Source organism: Brachyhypopomus gauderio, chromosome 4 (genome assembly GCF_052324685.1).
Source record: "Brachyhypopomus gauderio isolate BG-103 chromosome 4, BGAUD_0.2, whole genome shotgun sequence".
Lineage (NCBI taxonomy): Eukaryota > Metazoa > Chordata > Actinopteri > Gymnotiformes > Hypopomidae > Brachyhypopomus > Brachyhypopomus gauderio.
This window is the reverse complement of record NC_135214.1, coordinates 20,042,331-20,066,191: the sequence shown is the minus strand read 5'-3', so window position 1 is coordinate 20,066,191 and position 23,861 is coordinate 20,042,331. Positions and strand designations below refer to the sequence as shown.

At 39.4% G+C, this 23,861-nt stretch overlaps 1 protein-coding gene across 5 annotated transcripts in view; it reads right to left on the bottom strand.

Moving 5' to 3' along the window:
* Nucleotides 1–23,861, bottom strand: part of gapvd1 (GTPase activating protein and VPS9 domains 1) — a 134,306-nt gene that overhangs the window by 11,892 nt on the left and 98,553 nt on the right. For 3 of the 5 annotated variants that reach the window (XM_077002967.1, XM_077002969.1, XM_077002968.1), the window contains exons 12-19: nucleotides 21,445–21,582; nucleotides 13,388–13,522; nucleotides 11,585–11,704; nucleotides 5,761–5,838; nucleotides 4,567–4,907; nucleotides 4,169–4,256; nucleotides 3,766–3,798; nucleotides 3,118–3,189 (exon numbers count right to left, since the gene is read on the bottom strand). In XM_077002967.1, the coding sequence (XP_076859082.1) occupies nucleotides 3,118–3,189; nucleotides 3,766–3,798; nucleotides 4,169–4,256; nucleotides 4,567–4,907; nucleotides 5,761–5,838; nucleotides 11,585–11,704; nucleotides 13,388–13,522; nucleotides 21,445–21,582 (1,005 nt within the window). The remainder of the gene's footprint in view (nucleotides 1–3,117; nucleotides 3,190–3,765; nucleotides 3,799–4,168; nucleotides 4,257–4,566; nucleotides 4,908–5,760; nucleotides 5,839–11,584; nucleotides 11,705–13,387; nucleotides 13,523–21,444; nucleotides 21,583–23,861) is intronic. The other 2 variants (XM_077002971.1, XM_077002972.1) reach the window with 1 other exon arrangement.

Sequence of the window (23,861 nt, the reverse complement as noted above, 5' to 3'; positions counted from 1 at the left end):
TGGCCTCTCCTGTGTTAGAGCATTAGAACCTCAATTTCCATAATTTCATGACCATGTTTCATTGAATCTGTGTTTACAGGTACATCAATGCACAACACAGCAATGTAGATGTAGGTGGTGACGTAGATGTAGGTGGTGATGCTTCACTTAATGCAACTGAAAAGTGTTCTTTAAAAAAATTAATGTAAGAAGGGATAGATCAGTTCTAACAAAATACATGTTGGACCTGTTGTGGCACTCAGACAGATTAAGATATAATGGTTAATAGTAGGGATGCACCGATCTGATATTAATATCTGCATAGGTCCCGATATTGGACAAAATTCTTGATCGGGTATCGGTGACAATTTGACCAATCCATAAAGACAGATCTATTCAGTTTAATTATATGCTTGTAATGCTCTTCAGAGTTAGTTCAATCTTAAATATCCACTCTGTCCCGGATAGAAGTGAACTTGGACAGTTAACAGACGAGTGAAACACGAAGCACACAGAGGAGAGGTGAATCACTGACTCGTACTCGCGCTGGTGGTATTCCACTTAGTCCGTTTATTTGCTGGTTGACCAAAATAAACCTGGGCTCCAGCACTACTTGACTGTTCACACATGAACTAGTGAGTTGTCCAAAGCTCATTGAATGCGTTACTTACAGGCCAGTGCCCCCGTCACAACATACTTGCCTCCCTAAATGGGGAGCCTAGAAAAAGTTACTGGCACCTGTCTGGAGCACTGATATGTACCGTATTTTACAGATAATGAGGTGCGGCTTTTTTGTAGATTTCTCTTCACCCGTCAGGGGGCGGAGCAGAAAGTTAATCAGGTGGTAGGACAAAGTTGTAAATCAAAGAAGAAAGTGCTCATTGTCATTTAGCACATGCAAGCAGCAAGCACGATGGAGAATTTTTTTCAAATCAACATGTTGAATCTATAGCGTCTTTATGCAGATAAACGAGGGGAGTCGGATTCTGCTGTGGAGTCACAACACCGTCTGAAAGCCAAATCTGTCGCATGTGAAAAGCTTGATTTAAACTTACTTGCACTCTCCCATAAAAGATTTGTGTCTCATCCCATAGCAATGGCCCTTCCAGATTTGAGCATTTATGACAGAAGCTCTGGGTAATTTGGAGATTTTTGTTAACTTTGTACAGTGAGACCACTATATACAGCATTAAGTAAGTTGTGAAACACCTTAATTTTCCAGCTGTTCTTCAGACATTAGGGCTTGTGAGATCATTCACTGAAATGGCAGAAGATGAAGGTCTAATCAAGTCAGCGGAGACATTCAAAAAGACTGACACACATGAAACAGTGATCTGAGCTAATCTGAAAACCTCAAGAAGACACCATCAAGAAGGCACCATCACAAAGTTATCTAGATATTGCTAAAAAGCAATAATTTTACCCAAAGACATTCTGAGGAAGTCTACCCCAACACAATGCTGCAATGGGCCCTTGCGGATTAGAACAGAAACTATGCAAGTACTTTAGCGAATTTGAAATCAGAGGTAAAAGGGGGCAAAGCTCAGCTAAACTATCAAAACTATGGCTGTGGGAAAAGGGTGTGTGCCCGTATCCTTCAGTGTAAATCACTTGGCCTTACAATTGAAAGTATGCATCTTGACAGCAGATTATTTATACTCTTGATGAAAAGCACAAAAGATAAGACGAAAATTTGCACTCAGTGGAACTTCACCTATGATGAATCAGTCAAATTATGAATAATTCTTTATGATTTTTTGAAACAGAAAATGTAGAAGACAACATGAAATATACTGATCTATATTATCAAAGCCATTATGGAATGTGCCAGTGAATTGTTCATAAATGCTGAGTAGTTATCTGTTCTAACAGGGAAGAATTGTTCATACATGCTGAGTAGTTCATATTTAGTAGTTTATATTTATTTAGTAGAATTGTTCATACATGCTGAGTAGTTATCTGTTCTAACAGGGAAGAATTGTTCATACATGCTGAGTAGTTCATATTTAGTAGTTTATATTTATTTAGTAGAATTGTTCATACATGCTGAGTAGTTCATATTTAGTAGTTTATATTTATTTAGTAGAATTGTTCATACATGCTGAGTAGTTATCTGTTCTAACAGGGACGAAGAAGAACTACACCAACAGATGATGGATGCCCTCATGGTATTTTACAAATAATTATTCATGTTGCTTTTATTCTTTCTTACCTTATTACTCAGTACGCAAGTATTAAGCTGTTTTAATTAATTCTCATGTTTTATTCTAACTAATGAAAACAACTATGTGCATCATGTTGCAACAATTTGTATTTAATTATTGGCAACTTAAAATGTTCTTAAAAAGATGATTTATATACATGAGAGCATGGACACAATAGTAACAGGGAATGAACAGCCTGGGAACAGGGCATGAACACAGTGATCTAAACAGTAGGAGCTGCTTATGATGAAATATTTCAGGGCTCATATAACCAAAGGAAAACTCGCCCATACTACAGTGTTTGGTCATCTGTGGGCAAGCTGCACTGCACACAATTTACTAGATGTTATTAGAAACAGGGAGATCACCATAAAAAGCAAAACCCTCAGTTCACTCAGTGCTTTGAACCATTAAAGTTTATGTTCCTGGGGTTTAGTATTTTATTTCCTAGATCTGAACTAATTTCATGCACAACTAATCTCCATTTGAGTTTCTTAAACAGGAATTATAGGCAACCTTTACCAATACTGTTAAACTGTATTTGATTTTATCACTTAACAGTGTTAGCAATGAGATTGTTGTACACTAACTTTTTCTGCCTAATCATGTTTTGGCAATGTATCTAGAAGTCATGTTTGTGTTGGTATATGGTCACACACCAGAAAAACCTATCTGACCAACTAATAAATGTAAATAATTTTTGTGTATTGCTACATTGGCCCCATTTACAAAAATGCCCTAAAATGCTCCATAATGCATCAATAGTTTCATGCTATGTAGAAGAAATTTGAGGTGCTGTGTTGTACAGAAGAAAATATTTTTTGGATGTCTACAGGCCTCTTAATACTTTTAGTACCTGTGTAAATGTCTATACATCAGAATTACAGTTTGAGAGTAATAAAGATAGATAAAGCACATATGGGCAGGAACACACCTTTATGGACCCTCTCTGCTGCTAGTTCATCCTTCTCATGCTTGTCCCGTTTTCGGAATGCTGCGATTGGGGCTGCAGAAGGAACACAAGCAGTCATCTCACATCCCAACTCACCTACACTAACACCACACTTATTTACCTTAACACTATTCACCAGGATGGTAAATGATCAAAAAAATAAATAAATTTGACCAATTAGGTTCATTGTTTGTATTTGCTGTTTTGAGTTGTCGGTCAGTCATTCAAGACATTAAAGAGTCCAACATACAGTCCACAAAAACTAAACTACTGTTAAAAATGGAGAAGCAACATAGCTGTGGAAAAACAGCAAGACACATTCACAACAAATACATGCTTGCTAAAAAGCATTTTCTCGTATTTTGTGGATTCAAAATGTTGCAGCGGATACCAATTTGATATAAAGTACCCTGAACAAAAGGAAGGATCGTGTCTCTCCATCTTTCCTCCAAAAAGCAAATAAAAAATCAGCATGGATGAAGATGTGAAGCTTCACTGAGGCATTACAGCTCTAACCATCACGCAGCGGGACAACTAGGAGTCTACAAGAGACTACTGTGGGACTACTGTACATGAACAAACTCAGCCTCTGCTTTACAGCACTAGCTCATATACGAGACTCTGGTTTACCTGGGATCTCACTCTCTGCAGTCCAATAGAGCACTGTGTGAGGAACACAAAGAGCAGCAGATACATCGGGTTTCAAAAGACACACACTCTTTGCCTCAGCCATGCTAAGCACTAATCACGAATGAGGCCAAGAAACCATTAGCCAGTTGGGAGGTCCGCTACCCAAAAACAGAGAGACTCCATGTACTCAGGTGTGCCTAGAATCAACTGAACATGGGGGAAAACTGCAAAACTGAACCATTTCAGTCACAATAATGGGATAAAGACTACTTAAAGGGAAATTGTTTTGAAAAACTGACACTGTCACAAAAACTAATCTAATTCACACATTTAAACATGGCAAGTTTTATTTATATAAATGTATGTCTCCACCCAATCTCTTAGGGCTGTTAGTAAATGTCACCTTTAGGAATGGCTGGAACGAAACGTTTCTTCCACCAGGGTCTGTTCCTATCAGACTTCTCATCATCACTGTCCTTCCGTTCTTCAGACTGAACACAAATACAATCACATGCAATGACATTATCTTTCATGTAATACGTTAGTTACAGATCTACATCTACATGGTAAATCTCACTCTCATAACTTCATTTGATTTCATTTGGTTAGCTTCTACAAGGCTAAAATACATATTGTGTATATGCATATATAATATATATTGTATGTGTATATGAGACAAAATATGATTTTTTTAGGATGATAAGAAAATTGATAGAAAAGTTCAACATATCTGAAAAAAAAAAAAACATCTAATTAAAGCCTGGACATAAAAAGAAAATATCTTGAATCGTGTGTGCACACCTCTACTTTCAGGGAGTCCTTGCTGGGGGAAGTTGTGGAGAAGACCCCTGTCTGATCCCTCTCCTCTACCATGGTCCTGCGGTTCAATCCTGGATCACTGTTGGGTCTACGTCCCGCAGACACCACGTCTGTACTGCGGCTCCTGACCAGACGCTCAGGGTATGAATGTCTCTGCTTGGTGTGCTCTAGCTCAGCCTGGGTTAGGCAGTGTGGGGTGAAGAGTGACGGGCGTGGATCAGAAGGCCCTGTTGCACAAGCCTCTGGGATAGGCGGGTCTGGGGGAGGGTGAGGGGGTCTGGCATAGTGCACTTTGGGTCGAACAATAGTGCTGGTGCATGAGCCTGTGAATGAGAAACAGTGAAAAGAATTTTTTAAATAGTGCATCTTACTTCAGATCTGTCCATTTTACCAATATTCATTAGATTAAAGTCAATAGTAATAAAGTCAGCTCATTTCACTTTGTATTTATGGGAATGTATTTACTGTTAATTCATGTACTATCCCATTTGATCCCTCATCTCCATTCATCCATTTTCTTACATACATGCATAAATCACAGTACTCAGGCAAAAGAAACAACAAATACACACATGTATGAAGGGAGAGCTAGGGTTTGAGAGAGCTGTCAGAAAGACAGAGCCCAGGTGAAAGTAGGCCACCTGTTTCAAGGGTACAACATTTCTACAGAGTGCTTTCCAATGGCAGGCCAGAGCCATCTCAGTGGAGACAGGCGACTGCGCCAAAACACCTGCAGGGAGGTCTAGCAACCTGTCACCCCTTCACCTTGTCCAACACACGCATGCACGCACACACACAAATCAACACACACACACACACGCACACATCCAGTCTTTTTCTAAATGTGTAACTCATCCAATACATATTTCATTTAGCATGTCCAAGGTAACAGTGGAACAAAAGACACATTTTAATGCAATTTACAAGTATACATTAGATAATGCAGGGCAACTCAAAAACTGTAAATATTCCTGAGGCTGCTACTAACTCCTGAACCTTTTACTTTGATTCCAGAATTGGTCTTGGGTGGGAAGCAGAGAAACTTTCCATGTTTGCTTTCCCTTCACTCATGCTGTGCTCTTTGTACCTGGTACAAGGTTGTGGTGCTCATTTCACTACAACACAGAACCAATTCTACTATCACCCACAGCAGAGCAGGTTTGCGTTTCACGTTACCTTCACCAGAGGAGAGTGGATCAAACATGGCCAACAGTGTGTCAGCTTGAGCAGGTGCACAGGACAGAGCTTGCATTCCTGGAGAGGTGCAGGAAGGGGTGGAGAAAAAACAGAAATGTGTTAACCCCACACCACAGAACCCCTGGATCCCTTCCAGACCGGATGACTATTCATCTTCCAAACGCATTCTACAGTGCTGGTGTACGTCTCATTACTATTGTACCATCTGTTGTCTCAACACACAAGACTTTATTCAGTTTATTCAAAATGGTTGTTGCCCATATCTTTTTTACCTATTTTATTAGAACTTCCTGTTTACCATCCCTAATTGATAAATAGGGCACCGGAGGAAATTGGGCTATTGTTGGTTGAGGACCATCAAGGAGAAGAGGAGGAAGGTGTGTTTGGAAACAACATGAGAGAAAGAAAGGCAGTAGTGTGGAGGTTAGAGTAGGGACTCGGTGTAGGAACAATGTCTGGTAAAGGCAGAAATCTGGCAGGTATGATGGAGAGAAGGAAAATGGATATTTCATGTGTGCAGGAAACCAGATGGAAAGGAAGCAAGGTCAGGAACATTGGAGGTGTATTCAAACTGTTTTAAAATGGTGAAAATAGATAACATTAAAGTAAAATTAAAGGAAATATTTGTGAAAAGTGTTTCAGTTGTGAAGAGAATATTGGACAGGATCACAAGCTTGAATGTAGAAGTCGACAGTGGAGGAGTACTGGGAGGCTAGGCAAATAGCAAAGAAGATGTGGCAAAGACAAGAGGCTCAGGCTTATGATGATTTGATGATGGTTTGATTCCTTTGATGAAGATGAATACAAAAATAAAAGATTCATGGCTAAATGAATGTCCTTTTATAATATCTCTCACTATAATAGTGGGTTTATACAGCTAGGTTCACATTTAGGCACAACATGTGCTACTTGCTAGCTAGCTAGTTAGAAAAAGCTAGCTAGTTAGACAAAATTCCTCAAAATTTTATTGATACGTGATAAAATATGACATGACTTTTGTTTTTGACTTTTGGCTAAATTAACTGTCCATTAGTAAATGTTTCACTAAAAATTAGTAGGTTTCCGAGTGTGAAAGTACAGTCATGGCCAAAAGTTTTAAGAATGACACAAATATTATATTTTCACATGATCTGCTGCCCTCTGGTTTTTATGCGTGTTTGTCAGATGTTTTTATCACATACAGAAATATAATTGCAATCATATTATGACTAACAAAAGCTTTTATTGACAGTTAGAATTTAGAATTTGAGTTAATGCAGCAAGTCAATATTTTCAGCGTTGACCTTTCTTCTTCAGGACCTCTGCAATTCTCCGTGGCATGTTCTCAATCAACTTCTGGACCAAATCCTGACTGATAGCAGTCCATTCTTGCACAATAAATGCTTGCATTTTGTCAGAATGTGTAGGTTTTTGTTTGTCCACCCGTCTCTTGATGACTGACCCCAAGTTCTCATTGGGATTAAGATCTGGGGAGTTTCCAGGTCTGTTTTGTTTCCAGAGCCATTTCGTTATCACCTTTGCTTTATGGCAAGGTGCTCCATCATGCTGGAAAAGGCATTGTTGATCACCAAACGGCTCTTGGATGGTTGGGAGAAGTTGCTCTCGGAGGACATTCTGGTACCATTCTTTATTCATGGCTGTGTTTTTAGGCAAGACTGTGAGAGAGCCGATTCTCTTGGCTGAGAAGCAACCCCACACATGAATGGTTTCAGGATGCTTTACAGTTGGCATGAGACAAGACTGGTGGTAGCGCTCACCTCGTCTTCTCCAAACAAGCTGTTTTCCAGATGTCCCAAACAATCAGAAAATGACTTTACCCCAGTCCTCAGCAGTCCACTCCCTGTACCTTTTGCAGAATATCAGTCTGCCCCTGATGTTTTTTCTGGAGAGAAGTGGCTTCTTTGCTGCCCTCCTTGAGACCAGGCCTTGCTCCAAGAGTCTCCGCCTCACACCTGCTTGCTGCCATTCCTGAGCAAGCTCTGCACTGCTGGTAGCCCGATCCCACAGCTGAAACACTTTTAAGAGATGGTCCTGGTGCTTGCTGGTCTTTCTTGGGCGCCCTGGAGCTTTTTTGGCAACAATGGAACCTCTCTCCTTGAAGTTCTTGATGATGCGATAGATTGTTGACTGAGGTCCAATCTTTCTAGCTGCGATACTCTTCTCTGTTAGGCCATTTTTGTGCAGTGCAATGACGACTGCACGTGTTTCTTTATAACCATGGTTAACAGAAGAGAAACAATGATGCCAAGCACCAGCCTCCTTTTAAAGTGTCCAGTGGTGTCATTCTTACTTAATCATGACAGATTGATCTCCAACCCTGTCCTCATCAACACCCACACCTGTGTAAATGGAGCAATCACTGAAATGATGTTAGCTGGTCCTTTTAAGGCAGGGATGCAATGAAGTTGAAATGTGTTTTGGGGGATAAAGTTCATTTTCTAGGCAAATATGGACTTTGCAATTAATTGCTGTTAAGCTGATCACTCTTTATAACATTCTGGAGTATATGCAAATAGCCATTATAAAAACTGCAGTAGACTTTGTAAAAAGTTATATTTGTATAATTCTCAAAACTTTTGGCCATGACTGTATAGTATAGAATAATATAGTAAAGATGAATGGAAATATTTTGGCTTTATTAGGATGATACCTTATTAGGATGAGGGCTGGGTTTGTTGTGATCATTATATGATATGCTTATATATGGTTACGATGCAAAGTTTAGAGACCAATTTCTGAAAATATGCTTAAACAGAGAAAAGGCCTATAGACCTCAGGGGGGTTAATAAATGCCATGAAATGTGGCATTTGTGTTTTTAAAAAAATTATGAAATCCATAATTACTGATAAACGAGGTCTTAGGACCCAAGGTGCAAGTAAAAACAATCCTTTCACATTCGGGAAAAAAAAACTAAATTCTGCGTGTTAAATACTGGCAGTGGTGGACAGTAACGAAGTAAATGTAATTCGTTACTGTACTTAAGTAACATTTCCATGTATCTGTACTTTACTCAAGTACTTTTATTTGGTAAGACTTTATACTTTTACTTCACTACATTTCAAAGCGAAACTTTTTACTTTTCACTTCGTTACATTTACAGAAACATCTCGTTCCTTTTCTATTTTTAAATCAACGCTTAATAAAAGACTATAACCAATCAGCGCTCAGTAAGAGATTAAGATTTGTACGCTAATTGGCTGAGGATCTGACACGGCTGCAACAGATGGCTTTCCCCAACACCCCTGGACTTATTTAGCCGAATTGTTTTAATTCCTCGAAAAGAAAAATGATTCGTATTCCTTCAAGTGTCTCCTCTGCATTCTGAAGAACACATCACAGTCATCATTTATGAACTCGCCGTCAAACTTGAAAAAACACATCGAGGTAAGTTCGCCATTAGATGAGTACTACCAACAGGGTGGTTTATGGTTTATATACCCTGGTTAATTATATCACATTGAAATACACAACTTTTAACAGATGCTTTTATTCAAAGCAATGTGCTAGTACCCAAATTGCAATCTGTGGAGATGCTAAGCACCAGTTTAACACAGGAGACTCCCACATCAAACGTTAAAGCCGGGGACACACACACACACGCGAATTTGGCCAAGCGAAGCGAACTTCGCAATTCATTCCTATGAGGGAGGCGAAGGCAAGCAAATATGAGCGAAACGAAGCAAAATTATTTAAATTATTATTATTATATTAATTATTTACGCAATAATACACTCGAGGTTCGTGCTATAACGTGTAATATTGGCGCTGCGGTCGTAGGCCGAGTGCCGTAGATCAGCACAGTGCCAATATTACCCGTTATAGCACGAGTGTAAGATTTTGAGTTAAAGAGGACGAGAAAATACGACCTGTTTGGTTAAAAACACTCCGCCAGTTAAAATAGTTCCATTCAATGGCTCGCTGCTAAACTTATACAACACTGGAACAGCCTTACCCAATAAATATTATAGAGGTAAATATACACAAAAACAACTGTTGATTAAGTTGTATTTATTAAAAATAAAGTACAACAATTATTGTCCATCCACTGCTGATTGGAGGTTCGTTCAGGTATCTGTTCAGTCCAGCTCTTAAACCAACGAAGCTGCTGATGCTATATAAGTCTCCCTTCACGTTTCTGACGGATCCATAAAAACGTCGTAAAAGCTGATTCATTTCATTTTTGTTGATAATACTAAAATCGACTGCAATGTCGTTGCTCTTTAACCAGGATTTAAATACATTAAGAGCCCAGGACGTTTGTTTTACGGTATTTTACGGCTTGACAAACCTTGGCTCATTGGAGGAATCAGGCTGGTCATTTATAGCTTCATCCTCCAGTTTCAGATCGAAACAAATGCTTTCGAAGCCAATAGATTTAACGAACTCCCTGTAATTCATTTTGATAATGTTGCTGCTTGTTTGTAGTTGCGCTGTTTGGCCTGTAAACGCTGCTGCGTTGCTAGGTTACCTGTATGTGGCGGAGTAATACATGGAGAGCTTCGGTTACAGTGCTATAACGTGTAATATTGGCACGCCTAGATCGCCTCTCATCACATTGTAGGGTCGGAACTAACTGTGGTATAATAATAATTATTAATTATTTGGCCAAGTTTAATATTATGAGTTCAGTTGGTTGGGCTGCACACAGTTCTAGTTCTATGTGCTAAGCTTCCCTTTCCCGCCATGTGGTGGACAACGTATAACCTCTTCATATACTGTATCGCCTCTTCAAAACTTAGGTAATGCTTCATCAAATGTAATGTTTATAGTGAATGATTTATCAGTTGTGTTTTTATTGATTTTCATCAGTTGTGATGGTGTTTGTTATTTGTTATTAGTTTTATGACAAGCGAAATGAATGAAAAATAAAATAATGAAATTTGAATGAATGCTTTTTGTGTTGTTGCTTCAAAAGCACTTGGTCTTACTTAAATATAATATAGTTTTGAGTATTTTGTGTTTGCTAGGCAAATGTAAGGCACTGTTTCGTTGTTCACTTGTTGATCGAGTAGGCCTAGGGGTTTTGATATGACGCTAAGAAAAAAAAGTTTTTACTTTTACTTTTAATACTTAAGTATTTTTGAAGGCAGATACTTTTGTACTTCTACTCAAGTAAAAAATTGAGGTGAATACTTTTACTTTTACTTGAGTAATATTCAATGCAATGTAACTGTACTTTTACTCAAGTACATAATTGCTGTACTTCGTCCACCACTGAATACTGGTGAACCCTAGATGCACCTTACACTATTCTGCGTGTTAAATACTGGTGAACCCTAGATGCACCTTACACTATTCTGCGTGTTAAATACTGGTGAACCCTAGATGCACCTTACACTATTCTGCGTGTTAAATACTGGTGAACCCTAGATGCACCTTACACTATTCTGCGTGTTAAATACTGGTGAACCCTAGATGCACCTCACACTATTCTGCGTGTTAAATACTGGAGAACCCTAGATGCACCTCACACTATTCTGCGTGTTAAATACTGGTGAACCCTAGATGCACCTTACACTATTCTGCGTGTTAAATACTGGTGAACCCTAGATGCACCTTACACTATTCTGCGTGTTAAATACTGGTGAACCCTAGATACACCTTACACTATTCTGACAAGTAGCTTGTTAAGTGAATGCCATGGTCATCAAAACACTTTGATATCTTTTGATATTTGGTATATTTTGATATCTGATACATTTCTGGATTGGTCTGAATGTTCACAACATACCATCAAAAACTTGTGATTTAGACAAATATATATTGTGCAGCCTGAGTGAGTGAGCATGCATGTATACACACCATGTGTAGACTCCTCTCCATCAGGACTCGCCACAGAGTCTTTGCCCCCGAAGTCTGAGCTGCATTCTGAGCGCAGGTCTTCAGTTTTGTTTGGAATGTCTTCAGATGTTGCACTGATACCTGCATAAGCAACAAAAACACTTAACAAACGTGATTTTTCATGAATGGCAATGTGGAGTGCATTTACATACGAGGTAAAGACACTGCACTGCTGACATACACTGAATCATACCTCACCTCTGGATTAAATAAACTTGGTTACCAAGTGCTGTCTGTCCACACATGTAATACCCAGTTCAGACAAAATGTGCTGCCTTTGTGTGATTTTATGATCCATCAGTGACTTGGAACATTTCAACCAAAACATGCTATTGAAGCTTGTAATGAAGGGAATCTAGCATCCACCAATTAGCATGATGTATTTAATTAGGATGCATTTTCATCTGAAACTTGTTTCATACAATATGCATCTTGTTTTGACCTGTTCTGTCACTATAGTTAATGCATTATACATGTTGTACACATGTTGTACCAGTAAATTGTAAAAAAAAAAAGATTCTCATGGTACTGTGTAATTGTATAAAAACATGCACACAAAGTTAAATTAAAAATGTTAAATAAAACAGGCTTCATTGTTGTGTATGCATTATAACAATAATAATAATGTCCATAAATAAACAATACAATACATAGACATTAAAAAGAATTGTTGACAAAAAATATTCGGCAGCAGCATGGAAATTAAACTTGCTGGTAAAAAATGGTAAAAAAATGTGTCATGCAGCGTTTATGACACGTCTAAATGACGTTAACCCTTAAAATTACTGAAGCACCAATAATGCTGGTCATTAGAATAGTCTAGCCCAAACTATCCTTGCTAACTATGCCCATTTATGTTTTAGGCATAGTTAGCAATCTGCTTCAAAAATCTATTTAATGTCAGGCTATTATAATCATTGCCATTATAAACACTAGCTTAAAATACAGCTTATTCGGCCTATGACAACAAAAGTCACTAGAATAAAATGTTATCTCACTGAAATATTGAGCTACAATCCATATGTTCGTAAGCTTTACGACAGTCGTGTTTACATTATTTTAATAAAAGTGCAAAAGTGATCCTTAGCTACAAGCCAAATTTAATTTAGTTAATGCATGTCCATTAACACACATAAAAAAGAATCAATTTTGTTTTGTTTTTTGCTGCTCTAGAGCACATACATGAATGAAAGGCTCTTTCTCCTAGTCAAAGTCATGAGTGGGTGAGTCAGAGCTCATGACATGATAGAGTGGTACTCATGTGTAATAGTACATCTCTCCTCAGGGAAACAAAATCACACGATCAGTCCCTTGAGCACGAAAAGAGGGTACAAGGGACAAGGGAACCTGAAAAACCTTGAGGGACAAAAATGGCAAGAATGAACAAGAGAAGAAAGAAAAGGTGATCCATCTGCCAGGTCCTTGGGGAAAGCTACACAAGCGCAACATGTGAGTGCTACTTCACGAGACCATTTGTCTTCATTTTCATTAATATGTCAGAGCTAGAGAGTCCCAAAAGAAAGAACTGAAAAGGTAGAACTGGAACGTAACTCTAAAGTGTGACACAAAAGTCTGGAAGCTGCCATGAAGTGTTTGTGTGTGTGAGTTTTTTTTCCATTTTTATTCCATTTGATATTGTCCTTGCTGATGAAGCTATTGGGAAGGAGAAGACTGAATGAGGGAACAGTGAGTGTGTATATGTGTGTGTGTGTATGTGTGTGAGTGTGTGTGTGTGTGTGTGTGTGTGTGTGTGTGTGTGTGTACCTGAGACCACACTTAGCCCTGGGGTGCTGGGTCGGGAGCTGACCTCTCTGACTTCAGTGTCATCTGAAGTGCTGCCGACCCCTGAGCAGCTCTCCAACTCCTGCAAACGCTCCTCCTGCTTTAAATCTGCAGTTTCTATCAAACATTATACACAACATTGGTAAACATTACGAGTCCCGCACACATGAGGGATGTGCTATGTTGAGGTATGGGGATATCATTTTTGGGACCATTCAACCCACCTAGACAGTGAGGCCATTTATGCATTATTCTAAAGGACAGTAAACTGAATGCTTCTTTAAAATAATAAATTAATATTAAGTACATAAATGAAGAATAAAATAATAATAAAAAATTGAATTAAACAAACTTGCTCTCATTTTATTGGGAATGTCTGTTTATGATTGTGCATGTAATAATAAATCTTACACCAACTGCCTAATAATTTTCTAAATAAACTGTAGACTACATACATACACTTATAATGTTATAATACAAGAATTGAAGATATCATTGAATTATAATGTGAATCATTACAGTGACATCTCAAATTGTGACTGAAGAGAATATTCATAACAGCACTGAATCTGCACATACTAAAGTAGTAAATGATTTCTAATACTGTTGGACATTAGTGCTGCTTTTGACACCATTGATCATAATATTCTCCATAATAGGCTGGAGACACTCATTGGCATAAGGGGTCAAGCACTCTCCTGGTTCAGGTCCTACCTGACAGATCGTTACTAGTACAATTTGTACTAGTAAATAATGAATGTTCAGAATGCTCAAAAGTAAAATATGGTAACTGTGTTGGAAATCATGAACTCAGTAAGGGTGGGTCAATGTCATATTTTCCTCACTTGTGTTGGTTTGTCCCTCAAATGTTTATAAGTGTGATCAGTGATTCCACATAAATTGTGTGCTTGTATTTGTTTCACTGACACTCTCCCTTACAGATACACCCTGTTTGTTGTGACGCAGAATTTACACATCATCTCCCACACAGATCTGTACTGGGCCCCATATTATTATTCTTCTTCTAAAGTGCAATAAACTGAAGTGTTACAAGAAGCAACTGCAAAAACCTTAGGTGCTTCTCTAAGGCTGCTTTTTCCCATTAACAAAATATTGCCAAGCTGAGACATTTACTTTCAATATCAGATGCAGAGAAACTGGTCCACACTTTTGACTCATCAAGATCGGACTACTGTAATGGTCTTTTAATTGAATGCTCTGAAACGGGGATGGGCAACTGGCGGCCCGCGGGCCGTGTCCTCACTCAGTGCGGCCCGCAAATACATAAAGAATTAATTTAATAATGAAAAGAAAAAAAAAAACCGATAGAGCAGGACTTTTTTGTTCTCGTCACGTAGGGCTACGCCCCCCTCTCCCGTGTCGGTGTTGTTCCTTGCCCGGTTATCCCGCCCTGCGTGTCTGTTGTCCTGGTTTCCCTCTGTCTGCCATGCCCATGTCGTTATTGTGTTCAGTTGTGTCTAGTTTAGTCCGGTGTATTTGTATCTCTGTGTTTCGCCCGTTGTCGGTTATTTGTGGTTTGTTCGGTTTTGTGGATTATCGATTGTCATCGCTGTTCTGGTATTTTCCGTCTCCGTTGTGTTTCTCCGTTGTGAATGGCACTCCTGTTACTACTCCTGCCCGTACAAACGACTTCGCCTATGGAATTCCCCTTATTAAATCTCGCTCTTCTCAGCATTTGTGTCCGCCTCCTCGCTCCGCAGCGCGCTACGCATTACAGTTCTTTGATATGAAGGAGTTCAAATTCCTTTTTGCACTTTTTTATTAAGCAAATGTTTTGTCTTTGTTGCTTATTAAGGACATGTTAATGCATTTATATGCAGAAAATAGATGTATCTTGGTGCAATAAACATACAGATCTGAATTAATTTAAAATGTGTTCTTATTGAGAATAATTTGTAGTATCTTTCATATCCAATTATTTGAAGTGCGTGGTCATGTGGCCCTCCAATAATAGTGCTGAAAAAATGTTGGCCCTCTTTATCATGGAAGTTGCCCATCCCTGGTCTAAAAGGTCCTTAAAGAAATTCCAACATATATAGAATGCTGCAGTTATAGTTCTAACTAGGGCTAGAAAATTCTATCATATTAGTGCTACTCTCTCTGCGTTACACTGGCTTCAGTTAAATATCAGAATTAATTTTAAAATTATTCTATTGACCTATATGGCATTAAATGGACTTCCCATAACAATATGTGAGTGAAGTCATTGCATACTATAAGCCATCTCGCCTGCTGCTCTCAAAATGCAGGAAATGCAGGACTACACCCAGAAGCAGTCTTCTCCTTAAAGCCCCTCAGTTATGGAACTTTAAATCTAATCTTAACTTATTTAATCAAGCTTTCAGTTAAAAATGTAAAAAATGTAAATGTGCCATATTTTTGTCAATTGTGATTTTTCACTACAATCGAAATTTGTCCGCCGCTTTTTACCCATCTGTGCAATTAGAACACACACACACACACTAGTGATTACTAGGGGGCTGTGGTGCACACGTGCCCAGAGCGGTGGGCAGACCAGCACCCCAGGAGCAGTTGGGGTTAGGTGCCTTGCTCAAGGGCACCTTAGTCATGGCCTCAGATCTGGGAAACGAACCCACGACCCTCTGGTCACAAGACCAGTTCCCTACCACCATAACTGCCCGAGTTAATATACTACACATGAAAGTGTGAAGCTCAGTCTTTGAGTCTTCTGGTAATCTGAGATTACATCCAGCCATGTCATGCGTTGTGATAAAGATTTGAGTGGAAAGCAAAGGCTCGGTTAGCCCTCATGACTGTGGTCAATTCCAGGCCCCTCCCACTAGTTATGCTGCTGTAGATAAGCTCATGGACCTGACTACCCAGGAGCCTGACTGCTTAAGAAAATTAATCGAATTAATTAGAAGCTTTGTTATTAATTAATCAAAATTAATCGCATTTTATTCGCATTTCAGTATTTAACATGAGAAATATTAATTTAAGTTTGAATGATGAATGAATCAATGAACATAAGCATAAACTTTAACATCTTGTTTATTTTTCCACCAGTCTACAACACAGACCAATAAATGAGTGCAGAAAACAGAGCAAAAAGTTTTCAGAACACTGGAAATTAATTAATTATTTCTGACCAATAATGTTAAATTTTGGGAGTTTTGCTCAGGATATTGGAAGAATAATAAGAACTGAAGTAAATTAGATGTTTTTAAATACAATTTTAGATGGTAGAATTTTCTTTAATTTCCCAGGCTTCTGCCACAGCCATGAAGTCCTCTGCACAGGCATCTCCATAGTGCCTAGAAGTGATCTTCTGCATGCTCAAAGCAAATGACTGGATCTTCCATTCATCATCTATAATATGAGCTGTCACACCAAGATAATTCTAATTGCTAACAGAGGTCCAGTGATCCCCAGTCAGACACACATTTGTGGCGCTCTTCACAATAACCTGTTTTACTTCCCTTTCCTCATCATACAGCTGCTGGATTTTCTTCGACATTGTCTTTCTGGATGGTAGTTCGTAACTTACATCAGTTGACGCAATGTGCAGTGCTTATTGTAAGTCTTTATCTTCGACCACAGAGAGCGGACAACACTGCAAATAATATGACGCGTCATTTTTTTATCTTAAATTTTTCCTTGCCACTGTCGCCCTTGGCTTGCTCACTGGGGGCTAGGACTCGGCACTTGTAAAGCTGCTTTGTGACAACAACTGTTGTAAAAAGCGCTGTATAAATAAAATTTGATTGATTGATTCGCGAGCAGTGATGGCTAAGTTACCTTGAGAAAGTAATCCGATTACTGATTACTGATTACTCCTTTTAAAAGTAACTTAGTTACGTTACATATTACTTGATTTTAAAAGTAACTACGTTAGATTACAAGTTACTTTAGTAGTTACATTCAGCAGCAAAATAAATTTTTCCAATACTCACTTTATTGGAAGTGCATTTTTAACAGTAACAATGTATTGAAGCAGGTTCGGTAACCGAGGCAGAAACAGCTTAATCCAAAAATCCTGAGGAGGGAAACTTTATTGATAACGCAACCCTGGCGCGCGCAGGCTCCGCCCCCCAGTGTCACTTAAAGGGCAAGACTCGCCGTGAGGAGTAGGAGTCGCTACAGTATCTCCTGACATTACGTTTGTGTAGCTGCGCGGTATTATTTGTAAATTAATTTGTAAACGTAATGCAAGCGAACTGGGGTGGGTTTCCCAAAACGTTCGTAGCGCCAAGTACTTCGTAACCTCGTATGAAGCTACGAACGTTTCGGGAAACCCACCCCAGTTCAGTCAGACAGCTTGTGAAACGAAATACCATTACAATTTCAAGCATTTTAAAGTAAGCGACGTTAGTCAAAATTCCAGCACTTTTCAAACGTGGAACACAAAGCAACATTAAAATTCATCGGGTAAATGTCCCTTCCCCTGTTTTTGAAGGGTGTTTCTTTATACTACCACATATCGTTACGGGAGGACACTGCAAAAAATGACTTGTAAAACGTGCTCGCGCTCTCACAGGGTCGCGCGCAGCGTGCGGAGTCGAGCGCTACGGTCAGACGCAAAAGTAGAACTGAGCCAAGAAGAAAGCAAAAATATATATTTTACTAGGGAAAATATAAATAGTAACGCACAGTTATTTGGATAAGTAACTTTAATCTGATTACCGGACTGGAAATAGTAGCGCGTTATATTACTCGTTACCGAAAAAAGTGGTAAGATTAGAGTAACGCGTTGCTAAGTAACGCGTTACTGACATCACTGTTCGCGAGGTCGTGCACCTCTCGAATTTTGTAACTTCGCGCGTACCGCGCCTCAGCGCAATAAGAACAGTCATGTTTGCAGGGTTCATACACCTTTATAAGGTGGAATTAAAGCACTTGTACGACACTTTCAAGGTCCAGTTCAATATTTCCCAGCACGATAAACTTAAATAAGTTAAATATTTATACATATACTCGAAATGATTCGAAATAATTCGCTTTTTTATCATTATTTAATGGTGGTTTATTTTCAAAACGCCCAATCTTAACGTCTTCACGTTCTCTCGTGTTTCATCCTGGAATTACAAGAGGCTCGTATTTGTTAACGTAATACAAGAGAACTGTTCAGTCAGACAGATATTTGTTGAAGTAGTTACAATTTTTGCCTAAATTCCAGCACTTTTCAAACCTGAAACACAAAGCAACATTAAAATTCATCAGGTAATGTTAATTCCCCTGTTTTTGAGGGGTGTTTCTTTATACCAGGGGTAATCAATTAAATCTTTCCGCGGTCCATTTTTGGCAGATAGCTCAGACCTTGGGTCCGCGGTGGCGAACGAAAGTTGTTGAGCGGGGGGGGTGGCGGCGAACGAAAGTTGTTGAGCGGGGCGGGGGGTGGGTGGGATTGCAAACGAAAGGCGGGGGGGGGGGGTGGCAAACGAAAGTTGTTGAGCGGGGGGGGGGCGTGAACGTAACACTCAAATGGGTGGTGAACGTAACACTCGTCTGAAAATAAATTCTCCGGTTTAAAATATAGTCTCCCGTTAAAAATTTTTTGGCATTTGGGTCCGTATCCAGTTAATCAGGAATGTGATTGGGTCCGGACAGGACGGCGTTCGGGTCCGGATCCGGACCGCGGTCCGCCATTTGGTGATACCTGCTTTATACTAACACATATCGTTACGGAGAACACTGCACGCGGAAAGTATAAACGCTTCCACCGTTCGTGCAGGGTCGCGATCATATCGTGCTATCTTATCGCTTGTGTTTTTCAGATTTCATATGAGAATCCAGCGCTTTACAGCCCATTGTACCAAGTTTGAATGTTTTTCGGCAAGTTCACATCACGCCTCATACGAATCACTGGAAGGTTTTAGCCAGCCACAATATTTTTCATCCTCCAGCCACTTCACTGAATGGACATTTACCCATAGTCTGTATCCTTGTATTGTTGTTCCCGCCGTAGCCCTCAAATAAGAAAAGCAGCTTGTGCAGCTAAAGCATCGTCTGCTGTTTCCACCTGTTAGGTGACGTACTACTGCCATTAGGCGGAGTATACGGCCGTTGCGGAAATGATAATTATTGTGGGATATAAATCGGTAAAATAAAACAGGAAAACTGAGCAACACACTTATTTAATGCCTCCCCTAGGGCTGCCATGATTAGTCGACTAGTCACGACTATGTCGACTACTAAAATAGTCGACGACTAATTTATTAGTCGATGCGTCGTTTTTTTCCTCTCCAAACTGCTGCGACAGGTTCCACTGCTGCATCTGCGTTTCTGTCCTTGACGCACATGCGCAATAGTGGAAACCGGGTTAGACAGTTGACGACATCCCAGGACGTTATACAGAGAGGTTCTGGTATCGTGGCTACCCGGCTACGGAACTCAAAAGTGCGGGATCATTTTCCGTAGTCGGGTTCCGAAACGCGTGCAATATCTGCAAGGCAGAACTTGCCTTCCACGGCAGCACAATGATGTACGAGCACCTGAAGCATGTTGTGGCTACTTGTGACAACAATGATGAAGAGGGACCGTCATCTATGTAATCTAAATTGCTAGTTAGCTGCTAAAGTTACCATAAACAGAGCGTTAACTTAGTACTTACTTATCGCAGGGTTGCCAACTTTTCAAGATCACTTGGAGTGAGATTTGATCTTTGGGGGGGGGGGGGGGGGGGGGGGGTAAAATGGACACAAATTAAGTATTATATCGCGATCGATTGCAAGTGGTTGTCGCCAGAGCGAACTAGTAACTCATTGAATCATAGATGTGGATCAGAGGTAAATAAACTAGATTTTTTTTCGGCGTGAGAAATCGGGTGTGTGAGCGTGTGAAGACGGTCAAATGCGTGTGTCTCACTCTCAATGCGTGAGAGTTGGCAACCCTGCTTATCGTGGTAACTGTAAAAGTTAACATTAGTGATGGCGATTTGTTTCATTAGCCTTAGCATTCGTGTATTTTCTGTAACGTCAGTGAGACCAAAACTTTATTTTTGTGAATAACTCCTTAGTTTCAGGTCCCTACCTAATTTGATTTAAATGTAGCGAAGTTTGATGCCAGAGACTAATGAAAGAAAGAAAAACCTAAAAAAAAAATCTTTATTAATGTAGGCCTATTTATTTTTGTGTTTTTTAAGGCAGTGCCTTATCCTTATTTTAATAATTGTTTGTTGCAACAAGCTGCATATTTCATTAAAGGTTTAATGAACTATTATCTTAATTGTTTTTATTTTTAGTTATAGCTGAAATCTAATGATGGTTATATAATAGCAGTTGCATTCTAGTGTATGTTTTATATTCAATTAATGTACAATCCGACTAGTCGACTAATCGTAAAAATTAATCGGTGATTAGTCGACTATTAAAATAATCGTTTGTGGCAGCCCTAGCCTCCCCTCCTAAAATTCCAGACATTTTAAGACATTTTTAGACCTTGAATATGTAAAACTAAATTTAAGACATTTTAAGACTTTTTAAGGACCCGCGGGTACCTTGATAAAAGCACACAGAAGATGGACTGGCTTGCCAGTGGATGTGCCGATGCACAATGCCGTGGATGGATGCGCCAATAATGAAAGCGGACGCAACGATGCCGACTCCTACCTGAGGCTCAACATCTACATTGGAGGGACTGTGACTGTTCGGCCTAGATAAATATGGATGTGTACTAGCTGGGCCGCCCAATGGAGGAGTTTTTCCTCGTAACCGTCACCCCTGGCTTGCCCATTAGGAATCTGGACCCATGTGCTTGTAAAACTGCTTTGTGACAACATGTGTTGTAAAAAGCGCAATATAAATAACTGACAATTTTGACAAAATAACACATTTGACAAATTAACACCAAATAACACCCTACATGACAATGGGAAACTTGTACACACTTTTATAATTATGCTAAACTACTGAAATTTTATGCTGGCTGATTTCTAAACTCGAACAGTTTTCCAGATAAAATGACTAATGTAACCATATGCACTATTGTGGCCATTGCTCAGGTGATACTATAGTTTCTGCATATCAGCAATAAAGTTTTGCTTTCAGAGTGATACTCGCCTGAATCACTGGGTAGGACCTCCACACTCCATGCCTCACTGGTGGTCTCAGAAAGTGTAGAACCGTAGGGGTCTAAAAGAACACAGCCAGTCCCTGGCAAACACAAGAGGGTGCCCAACAGACTCTCCACCGGAGCCCCTGAGGACAAACAGCTTTCATTAGCATGTATACACAATTCAATACCACTTCAAAAAGTTTTATCTTTTGTTGACTGACACAAATTAAATTCTTGATCCTTTTATACTTTGAAATATTAACAGAGATAACAATCTATCCAAAATGAAAAAAATTAAATCATATAAAAATATAAATAAATAAATAAATATAAATAAATAGATAAATAAATAAAGTCATCCACTTAATAGTTCCCTCCCGCCATCAATCATGGTGATTTTGATTAGATCAGCTGCAGCAGTTTTGAGGACTCCACAGCTTGGAGCTAAAGAACACTCTATGGGGTCATTCCATGTCAAATCAACCAAAATTTAGATTGACCATCTCAGAATCCCTTCAAACTTTCCCCATTCGTAGGCAGATATATTTCATGGAAAAATCCAAAGTATTTCTGTTCCAAGTTCAATATTTCAAGAGTTACAGCCGTTTTTGAAATGTACAGCCAATATGTACACAAACATTTGTTCATGTATCAATCATCACAGAGTTGAAACATTGTTACTGCACCTCGCATATTTTCTTCATATAGTGCTGGACTAGATGCAGTGGTACTCAACCCAAAACATTTGACGGTGAAGTAATTATAGTTGTCGGCCTATTCAGTGAGGATTCATACGACTCAGATCATAAACATTACAGATGTAAAATTGCTTTTTGGGCATTTGTCTGGAAAACTACACCTGTCTGTATAATACTTCATTGTGAAGGATAAAATGTCCAACATATGTGTCCACTCACTTCATAATATTTTCCAAGAACATATTACCTCACAAGCTCTTCATAGGCACCTATTTTACCTCTCGTACATGAGATGATTCCAGGGTGGCATTGAGAGTGCTGCTGTATGTGGCAGGACCTGTACCAGGCCTGTCTGGGCCTTTTATGCTCCCGTACTTATCCAACTTACCACAATTATACACAAGATAAGACATCATATAATCTAGATCAGGGGTGCCCTCACCTTTTCAGCTTGCGAGCTGAAAAAGATGACCAAGTGCAGCAGGTTAGGATGATAAAGGATAAAGATGGAAATGTGTTGTCTGGTGAGGAGAGTGTCTTGTGAAGGTGGAAGGAGTATTTTGAGGAACTGATGAATCAAGAGAATGAAAGGGAAAGAAGGTTAGAAAAGGTAGAGGTTGTGAATCAGGAAGTGCCTCAGGTGAGCAAGGAGGAAGTAAGGGCTGCAATTCGGAGAATGAAGTGTGGTAAGGCAGTTGGACCTGATGATATTCCAGTGGAGGCATGGAAATGTTTGGGAGAGACAGCAGTGGAGTTTCCCTTGTTTGGAATAGCAACGGCACACTGACAGATGAGGCAAACGCACTTAGAATATGACATAGTGAAATATAGTGAATATGACATAGTGAAAGAAATCCTCCTCCCATTCTGTATGAAGTGGTAGGTTTTAGGCTTCTTACTCTGACCAGCTACGGCACTCATTTTTATACACTTTGTTGTATTTAGTTTAAATAAATTGGATTCTAGCTACACAGCAAGGTAACTGAACAAGTTAGCGCAGTTTAACGCGCATGCATAGGTGGTCAGAAGTTCAGACGTCAGATTGGCTACCCTGTATGTCAATCAAAAGACAACTGTCAGTGCAGATGGATGATAGCCTGTCATTCATTTCCTACTTTTTAATGTCATGCGATCTACCCTCACCTTTGTGATTGACCAGTAGATCACGATCGACATATTGGGCACACCTGATCCAGATCAAACCATTATAGTCCTGGGCTCGTAATAATCCTAAAAACCATTAACAACCAACAACTTCCACGCTCCTTACAGGAGTCATCAGGTTAATCTCCCTTTGTATTGTGCCCTGGAGGACATGACACCTCCAGGTCCTTCATGCTTGTGGATTTTACCCACAATGCAACCATACATCCCCAACACTGCAGATCTGTGCTGGCCTCCCCTGTGTCTAATTTATCATTCTGGACATGACGATGACATGGATTCCTTTCAAAACCTTCATCAATTGCATCCTCAAATGGAATGAGTAACTATAAAATAAATTATTCACCATACTTGGCCTCAGTGTAGTCAATACAATACAATAGGGGACCGGTGGTTGTCTACTAATCACTAATCTTGAGCTTCGATCTGTATCCTAATATTTATAGCCTGAGAGATCAGCCTCCATTACAGAGGTCTCTCATTGTTGGAAGGAGTTAAGTTACTCCCAACATAAAATGTATCTGAATCACATCTATCACTTAGCAAGATATTGGTATTGG